This window comes from Monopterus albus, unplaced genomic scaffold (assembly GCF_001952655.1).
Source record: "Monopterus albus unplaced genomic scaffold, M_albus_1.0 scaffold361.1, whole genome shotgun sequence".
Lineage (NCBI taxonomy): Eukaryota > Metazoa > Chordata > Actinopteri > Synbranchiformes > Synbranchidae > Monopterus > Monopterus albus.
Window position 1 is genome coordinate 258547 of NW_018128241.1, and position 9926 is coordinate 268472.

Here is a 9926-nt window from a genome sequence, read left to right on the forward strand (position 1 = left end):
GGTGTCCAGCAGTGAGGACATCAACTCGACCATCCGTCAGTTCTTCTGCACCAACAAGACCTACAATGACATGGCCACGCTGTTCTTCAACCCACAGGAAGCTGCCATCCACCAGCTCTTCCACCAGGACGGTGAGCAGAGCACGTGCATTTATAACAGCTCTGTTATAAATCTATATCACATCCTGCTGAGGTGGAGTGGTGGAGTCAGCAGTAATGTAGGAGTTGTAGGCGGAGCTGAGTCAGAGGGCAGAGCTTTTAGTTTATCAGTTGATCTACTTTCCAATTGTCACCTATGGTCATGAGCTTTGGGTGGTGACTGAGAATAAGATCATGGATACAAGCAGTGGCTGGGCTCGCCATTCACCTCTAAGGAGGGAGTGAGGAGTTGAGCTGCTGCTCCTTCAAGTCCAAATGAGGCGGCTGAGGTGGTTCAGGGGCGCTAGCTTGCTTAGCCTGCTAGCTACATGATCTTGATCTGTGAGCAGTGCCAAATTTAACAGAATACATCATCTCACCAACAGAGTGCTCAGATGTCACAAAGCAGGCAAGCTTACCAACCATCACCAGCAAACTGATGTTTTCATTTTCTTTTTATTGGTTAGTTAATGTACAGATGGAATGATTTCAATAAATAAGTTGTCAGTTGTAGTGCAGCTCTAAACGCTCAGCTCAAAGCAGACCTGGAACCAACGAGCTGTCTTAAAGTGACAAATGCTCCCAGCTTCCTGTTGCTCAGTTTTAGCTGGTATTTATTATTCTCTGTCCACCCATCTGCTCGCCCTCTCCTCAGGTACCTTCAGCCCGGTGACTCTGTCAGTGTTCTTCCTGCTGTACTTCCTGTTGGCCTGTTGGACCTACGGCGTGTCTGTACCCAGCGGCCTGTTTGTGCCCTCATTGCTCTGTGGGGCGGCGTTTGGACGTCTGGTTGCCAACATCCTCAAAGTGTAAGAACAGTGTTCTCCTAATGTTCTAAAGGGGGGATTTCAACCAGTGGTCCATGAAGGCATTGCAGGCGGTCCAATTACTTACTGTTTGTGAATAATCAGATTCATGCCAATATTTAACATTTAGAAACGTCAAGGTGACTTTCAGGATTAGAACAGTGCCCACAGCAGCTGTCCTCAGGTGGCTTTAGTCAGGACGGTGGCCGCTGTGTCACAGTGTGTTCTAATGACCAGGGTTTGTCTGCTACTCCATTGGCAGAGGCATCACAGGTATCGAAGCAAGACAGACTGAGTAAATGTTACAAACTTTTTAAGAGTTTGGTAGAATATCTTTTACACTCTGATGGTCTCAGGTAGTTCAGGTGTAACAAATAAAACTGGAACAGTTTTACCTCATAAAATTTTGTGACATAAAGTGAAAGTGAAGTGAAGTTTCCCATCAGGGCCACAGAGGGAGTTACAGCTCTTTGCTGTCATGTTCACAGTCTCTAAGGATAGCAGCACATGCTAAACATTACACGCTAATTCAAAATGAGGAACGATACCTGAGGCGTGTAGTGGTGCAGCTGTAAAAACATCTTCTTGCATCTTGACATGTACATGATGATATGTTTTATCTCAGTAGTGCATCAGATGTTTGTGTGGCACAATAATCACCTGCTCCATGAAGCTTTTTAGCCTGTTTAGTGCATTGTTTTGGTTTTCTGACACATTCCCTGCACACATCAGCTTTGTTCAAGGAGAAAAGCTTAAGGGAATATTGGAAAGATTAAAGAAACAATGAAGAAAAGACTTATGATCCATCTGAGCCTGTTTGGAAAGGTCCACAGCAGGTGGAAAAGGCTGACTGGGTCATTTTCTTTGTCTCAGTTTCTTTCACTTCCTCTGCTGTCACAACAGGCTCTGAGCTCCACTCAGCAGCTCAGGCCTGTGTGCACGTCACCAAACACGTTCTCACTGCCACGTGTCACCTCCGCTTCCTGCCATTGCACATGGGTTCCCCACTTATATTGGTTCCTTCTGTTTGTCTGTCAGGAAACTGGGTCTGCACATCTACTCGGGGACCTTTGCGCTCATCGGAGCCGCCGCCTTCCTTGGAGGCGTGGTCCGAATGACCATCAGTCTGACTGTCATCCTCATTGAATCCACCAATGAAATCACATACGGGCTGCCCATCATGATCACTCTAATGGTACAGTCATGTGACGTGTCAGCGTTGCCTGCAGTCGGCCACTGTGCCGTGGCTGTAATGACATGAACGTTAGCTTGTTTGTCTCACATTGATCAGTGTAAGCTAAGGTTCAGTGATGTGTCTCCTGACAGATGCTTTGGTGTTGATTATCAGGTTGCTAAGTGGACCGGAGATTTCTTCAACAAGGGCATCTATGACATCCACATCGAGCTGAGAGGAGTGCCACTGCTGGACTGGGACACCGAAGTTGAGATGGACAAGTAAGATTTGTTTAAACTATTTCTGTGCTGTTGGCAGGTTGAATGCTGTTTTGGTGACTTGCTGCGTACAGCAGGGGGTCTGTCCATAGCACTGCTGAGCTAGTGCCAAGACCGACTGTGTTCCACATGGTCCGACCCTTGTAAGCGCACACAGATTCATGTTTTGCTGCTCTTTGGCCCCGTTTATTTATTTAATCTATTACAACTCCACTGATATGATCGAGCGCTCAGGTCATCTGGACACCTACTAAGCAGTGGGGTGACCGTGCTTTCGCTGTAGCCGCTCCTAAATTGCGGAAAACTCTTCCACCTGACCTTTGCTCTGCCGCTGACCTCGCTCTCTGTAAATCCAAACCAAAGACTTGTTTACTTTGGTTCTTGGTTCCTAGTAGAGCTTTACCAGTTTTACTATACTGGTGTTGATCACGTGTTGCCAGTGTTAATGTTCACTGTCATATTTAAGTCTTTACGTTGTTATGTTTGCCTGTTGTATGTAAAACACTTCAGTCAACCTTTAGCTGTTTTTGAGTGCTGCATAAATAAAGGTTGAGTTGAGCAGTTTTATTCTCAGGTTAGTATTTAATGCCAAAGAGACAGTATAAAGTTTAATGAGCAGCAGCTAGCAGTTCACACTGGAGGCTTTTCTTTTACTGCGGGCCCTCTCTGTGCAGCCATCCGAAGGCGTCAGCTATATTCACTTATTTGTGGGTCAGAAACAGGGTAGACATGCTGTTACCGCAAGTGTATGCAGCACAGTGAAGGGTTGAACAGACAGGTGTTTCATTCCCAGTCCGTCAGTGACACTCTAGGAGTTGTGACCCTTCTCTAGGTGCAACGTTGCCACACACTCATCCTGGGTGAAGCCTAACGTCAGTGTCCCTCCTGTGTCTCTGTGTTGTCTGCGTGTTGTCTGTGTGTTGTCTCTGTGTTGTCTGTGTGTACCTTTCCAAGGCTGACAGCCAGTGATATCATGGAGACCAACCTGACCTACGTGTACCCTCACACCCGTGTCCAGTCTCTGGTCAGCATCCTGCGCACCACTGTCTACCACGCCTTCCCCGTGGTCACTGAAAACCGGCAGAATGAGCAGGACTTCATGAAGGGGAACATCCTGGTCAGCAACAACATCCGCTTCAAGGTAGGTCCCGGAACACTGAACATTTTTAGCACTTGGAGCCTGTCCCATATCCAGAGGGAGTTGGAGAAAGACGGGAGGTCAAGCGTTCTGTCCAAGGACACTTCATTACACAGGAATGAGCTTGTAGATGTGAAACCTCTGTCTAATGATGCTGCCGCCCTGCTGACACATTCTGCCTGCATACAGTATGTCAAGCCATTATCACATTTCATTTCCTTTGTTCTAATTGTCACAGTTTTATTGTTGATAACGATACACCTGTGATTTACAGTATATGTAACCGGCCAGCAGATGGAGGTGGAGGTCTGTGTGCTCTCTTTTACAGAGACGTGCCTCTGACCTCTCCTCAGCTGAGCACGTCACCAATTGTAACATGTAGCTAACGAAGGTCATCTTTGTTTCTGCCTTTGCCACTAAGTAGTGGCACATCAATCTGCTGACTTTTCATAATCTACTAAGCATTCACAGAAATTTGTCAGCTGTCATACATTTTGGTTTCATCTGTAGAAAGGCATCCATCCTTTTAAACGATACGTTTCATAAAACAGTAAATGACTGGATCCTTTTAACAAGTATTGTGTGTGTAGTCAAAGCCTGATGAATTGTTTTCCTCTGGGCACCTTTCTATCAAACTGTCACCTGTAGAAATCCAGTGTTGTGTCCCGGGCGGGGGAACAGCGGCGGCGCTGCCAGTCCATGAAGTCGTACCCTTCCAGCGAGCTGAGGAATGTTTGTGATGAGCAGAACGCCGTGGTAGAGCCCGCAGAGGAGGGCGAGGACATGCTGCAGCAGATGCTGGAGAGGAGGTAGGACACACACGTGCGCCAGCGTAAGCCACCAAGCACATGGAATGTCAGTGTCCTACATGATGAGGGAAGTGAAATCCAGTTGGGGTGGAGTTTAAGTTGGGGATGACTTTACACCAGAGGTGATAAAATGCTAAGATCCTGCTGTAATAACATTGTTGAGCACTTTAGATTATTGTATTATTGTAATAGTATGGAAGAAATAAAGTGAAATACAATGTGTATTATTATATGTGCCATCTACCTTAATGTGTGTGGGGAGAAAGGAGGGCGGCAGTGGAGGCACGGCCAATCTCTTCATTAAAAACAAGCAATAAAACTTTAAAGACAGTTTTGTAGGCCACAGGACGCCAGTGCAAGGAGGCCAAAGCACAAGAGGTAAGGTAATATTGTCTAGTTCTTTTGGGAACCCTAGCACAATATTTTTTAAAGGCTGGAGCTGTTCAGTTGATTTCCGAGGCAGGCGCTGCAGTGGTCTATATGGCTGTAAACACAGGCATAAATAAGGGCTTTTGCATCGTTGAACGAACACAAGGATCTGGTCCTAGCGTCGCTCCAGACCTGAGAGATGACTGTGGTTGTTAGCCATGAAAATGAGAGGAAAACCTTCAGACCCACCCCTGGTTACATGTAAACTGAGAACAGTACCGCCCTCTGCTGGACAGCTCTGAAATGCAGTACACCACTGTTATTTCTCTGTTGTGGTTTGATTTGAACGTGGTATAGAAAATGCACGTTTCTCTCTGTGGCACAGACAATTTATGGAAACATTAAAACTGTGTTATTAAAGAACAAAGTTAAACTGTCATTTAACCATGACTGTAAACACACATGAAGAGGAAATACACACAACAATGTGGATTGTGTTTCACTTTATTTCATTGTTTTAATTTAGGCATTTAAAGTTTTCCATACTGCAACAATAGCACAGTACAGTGTAACTAATGTAATATATTATAGAAGCTGAATATGGCCACTGTTTTGTTGGACTGGGATTTTCTGCTTGGAAAATTTGTCTTCCATCAGTGTCGCAGGACTGAAACAGCTTCTCTGTGGTTGCTGTGTTGTTGTTGTCCACATGCAGGCACGCTCCCTACCCCAACCTGTACCCGGATCAGTCTCCCAGTGAGGAGTGGACTATGGAGGAGCGTTTCAGACCGCTCACCTTCCACGGCATCATCCTGCGCTCCCAGCTGGTCAACCTGCTCATCAGAGGGGTCTGCTACGCTGAGAACCAGTCGGTCAGTAGGCATCTCCATCACTACACTGACTTCCACTCAAGTCTTCACACTAGAATGGAATGATTTTATGTCTTTTTGTCCCCAAAAGTCCACACTATGAGACCAGCTATACAGATTTTTGTCCCCACAGCATCAGTAACACAAGTACACACACGCACATACAGTGCCAGAGCTTTAGGCAGTCAGAGGAGAGGGTTTAAAAATAATGTCACAAGGATTTCATTTATCAGTTAACATCACACCTCATGCAGAAAACAAACAGCACCAGTTCTCCAAGGTAGATCTGTGGACAGGTTGTTCCAGACCGGTGTCCTGCACTGGGTTGGGTGCCCAAAAATAATGTGCACCGGGTTAAAAATACACTTATGTTAATTCACTGATACGAGCGCAGGCAAAAATAGCTGCACGTGGGCGTCTCTGAATGTCTCTCCACAGAGTGCCTCTCAGCCCAGACTGAACTATGCAGAGATGACTGAAGATTACCCACGTTACCCTGACATCCATGACCTGGACCTCGCGCTCCTCAACCCGCGCATGATAGTGGTACGTCTGACTTAAACACTGAGATGGAAAAATACTTTTCTTAGTGAAATAAAAAAAAAAAACTAATAATATCTAAAACCTTTAGATTTTAAGTCAAAATTCTGAGTTGATCAAAGTTGAACCAGGATGTTCCCTGTGTTCGCAGGATGTCACCACCTACATGAACCCATGTCCCTACACAGTGTCACCCAACACCCGCATCTCCCAGGTATTCGGCCTGTTCAGGACCATGGGTCTGCGACACTTACCAGTGGTCAACGCTGTCGGGGAAGTAAGTAGTCACTGAAAACCGGTTTCAGTACTTTGGTTATGACAGACCAGGAAAAGCCCCAAACCAGCAGTTGGTTTCAGTCAAACATGCATTTTATGATGCTTCTGACCAAACTGTTGTTTATCTGCTTTTCAGATTGTTGGAATAATCACAAGACATAATTTAACCCATGAGTTCCTTGGTGCCAAACTACGACAGCACTACATCACTGTTTGACCACACTCAGGACGTCCTGTCATCCTCGCAACCCAAACTCTCTTCAGTGTGGTCCGTTCCCAACAACATGCAGGCATTCCCAGACAAACCCCGGACATTCACAGCCGTGCACACATTCCCTGTGGCCCGGTGGGGAGCAAGTCACTCCCTTCTGTTGTTTCTTCACTCAAGTCGTACATTTTCAGTGTTGAGTAACTGCCAGCTTTGCTCCCGCCTGGACTCGGATTTATTGGCTTCAGTGGCGGGACTGGACACGTGCACTGTCGGTGGGACTGGACACGTGCACTGTAGGTGGAACAGAGTCTGACATGTTGCTTTGTATAGAAGAAGTTTAAAAAGTGACAAATAGCCACCAAAGGATCCATACTGATGGCTGATGAGTACGGTTACCATCAAATTAGCCAATTTAGTTTTGATTCATTAACATAATTGGGGAAGCTAATAATTAAACAGGCTTATTTTTTAAAGATGAGGTAAGTAAGCTAGCTGTGCTAGCAGCAGCACACTCAAGTGTGGCGATGGTCCCAACAGGAGTCACCTTCATTTTTAGTTGTTTTATTCTTTATCATCGTTGTCACTGTAGCATTTATGTTTGATTGTTGTCTGTACATTTTAATTTACTGTGTAAGTAACTGGAATTTACGCACTAGAAGCAGGTCGACGTCCCTTCACGGCCTGCAGTTTACTTATTGACCACATCAGTTCATGTCAAGATGGACGTACAGTAACATTTCTAATCGCTTCAGCATTCTGATTGATTTGCACATATGGTATGTAATGGGTTCAGTGTTAGAACGTGCCATGGCCAAGAGGACTGGGTGGTCGCCACCCTCAGATCCTTGGCTGAGGTTTTGTTGTGTGACTGGGGGGGTTTACAGGACTGGATTTTAAAGACAAACTGCAGTACTCTGCTGGTGGTTCATCAGCAGTAAAGTGTATTTAAGGTTTATTTCATGGTCATTCCTAAAGGCACTAACAATGTGACTCGGAGCAGAGGCAAGTAACAGGAAGTGGATCTGTACATTGATCGATGGACACTACTCCGCTGTATGTCCGGCTGATAACCACAATGGCACATATATGAACATTAAACATTCCTTTTTTGTTTTTTTAATCTCCACTTTGTTTTATTTCAGAGATTATTTTTTATACCATTTTATTTTGATGATTTGTTGCATGTGCTGTGAATGATTCACCATCATCCTGCTAATATTATTGTTTGCGTTCTAAGCATTGCTCACTTGGTATTTTACAATAATTATTTATAAGTTACCTGTTTTAAATTCTACACATGGCACGACAGGTGGTGTGGAGAATATGAGATGAAGAGGAACATATGGATTGTGTGTGAAGCAGACCTGAGGGACTGTTTGCCAAATACTTTATGATTTATGTGGAGATTTCGACAGCAGCCTCTGCTTGTTTAGTTTCCACACATGTAGAGAACTGGCGCATGGCAAAGAAGCAGATACCTTTGTCTTGTGCCTTTATTACTGTTCAAATAAAGGCCGTTCTGTTTTGTCTGCATTTTATTTCTTCAAACTTTATTCATGTAGTCTCACTCTGTTTTTTCAAGAGACCTGAGAACAAACACAGTCGTGATGAAACTCATTTTTAAAACCAACTTTTATGTAAAAATATTAAACTAATTTCTTTATTAGGAACATAACTTCCATTTATTTCCTTCATTTTATTTTTTATTTTACAAATGTGGTTTATTTTCTGGAGACATCACAACTACATTTGACCAATGAAAGCATGGATTTCAGAGTGGGCGGGGCTGACCTTTGACATGTTTGTGCACCTTGTTCAATGTCTCCATGAGGAAAGCTTTGAAAATATTCCAATTCCACGGCGAATTAAAACATGCGGCAGCTACTAAGTGAAATAATGAATGTGTCAAAGCAAATGTGAGCCACAGATGGATGTTTCCAGAAACCACGTCTGGAGGGAGAACGAGTGCAAGAAATGAGTGGGGCTAATGCTAATGTTAGCTGGAAAGAAGCTAAACCTGGGCAGTACTCACTGGGTGTTACTGTCACTGGGACATGAGCTGCAGATTCACCGCAGGATACTGAATCTGTTCAGCTCCAGGCTGGTGATGGGATGAGCTGCAGAGATGCTGCTTTATGACTAAAGGACAGGATGATGGGATGAGCTGCAGTCTTCCTGCAAACATCCACACCGAGAAAAGATGCTGCTTTATGACTAAAGGACAGGAAATGCTGAGCTCCTTAATAGTGATGCAGTCAGTGAACGTGCACTGGAGCCTGAGGATTGTTGTGTTGTTTGTCACTGTGGTTGACTTTGTATAGAGAGGATAAACTAGCTGTATAATGGTGGATCTGTTTAGTTTGTTCAGGTTTTCTTTGGCTGAGATCTGCACATCCGAGTGCTGTTCGCAGTAGGCCAGTGACGGTGCAGCGTGAACAGTATCAGGCCCCTGAAACTGATTATTTTCACCTGTATTTTTTCTACCATGACTTGTCAAAATGTCTGCTGCGTAATTTATCCAGAAAATTAAGCACAGTATTACCAAACTAGCTTCCTTGGAGCGTGATGTTTAATATATTATGTGCTGAGCTCCATGGACCTAGACAATAATGTTGACAGCCCCGGGGATATTGTTATAGCAGGTGGACAAGTGTGAATCAGTGGCCGTTGACAGAGCTGAGCCCATCAGATCCCCCTGTTGGGGCAATTCAGCATTAACCGTGTCTGACAGAGCTACCGATGAGTCGTAAGGAAAAGAAATCAAACCTGAATGTGTCTCAGTCATGTGACCACAAACAAACTAAGGATATTATCATACTACAGCACTTGCCTGGGAGAGTCGAGGCTGATGATGGTGTGATTTCCGAATGCACTGTAAGGCCGCTTTTAATTTGGCTCTTAGAAGAGTCTAATGCAGTTTGAGCTTACAGCGCCTAACACCTCGGCCAGGTCCTTCCTGTCTCCACTCTGCTCATGCCGGCTTAAGCTGAAGAGGTGTTCCCCTGTTCCAAGGCTGATGACGGTGTGATTTCAGAATGCAGTGTAAGGCCGCTTTTAATTTGGCTCTTAGAAGAGTCTAATGCAGTTTGAGCTTACAGCGCCTAACACCTCAGCCAGGTCCTTCCTGTCTCCACTCTGCTCATGCTGGCTTAAGCTGAAGAGGTGTTCCCCTGTTCCCTAAATAAAACTAAACTAAGACACAAGTCTTAGCAAGCAGATCCAGCAGCTCATCTTCCAGTCTCAGCCTCCTCCCGCAGCTCTTTCAGCCACTGCTACTGTTCCTGTGGGTCCAGAACCCAAACCTCAACTTCCATCTCCG

At 45.0% G+C, this 9926-nt stretch overlaps 1 protein-coding gene across 1 annotated transcript in view; it reads left to right on the forward strand.

Moving 5' to 3' along the window:
* The window catches only part of clcn6 (chloride channel 6), a 15609-nt gene extending 8272 nt beyond the window's left edge, over nt 1-7337 (forward strand). The window contains exons 14-23 of the mRNA XM_020585295.1: nt 1-131; nt 793-946; nt 1982-2138; nt 2292-2398; nt 3350-3536; nt 4182-4342; nt 5427-5583; nt 6019-6126; nt 6272-6397; nt 6533-7337. Coding sequence (XP_020440951.1) covers nt 1-131; nt 793-946; nt 1982-2138; nt 2292-2398; nt 3350-3536; nt 4182-4342; nt 5427-5583; nt 6019-6126; nt 6272-6397; nt 6533-6613 — 1369 coding nt within the window. The 3' untranslated portion in view covers nt 6614-7337. The remainder of the gene's footprint in view (nt 132-792; nt 947-1981; nt 2139-2291; nt 2399-3349; nt 3537-4181; nt 4343-5426; nt 5584-6018; nt 6127-6271; nt 6398-6532) is intronic.
* Nucleotides 7338-9926: the final 2589 nt, after the last annotated feature.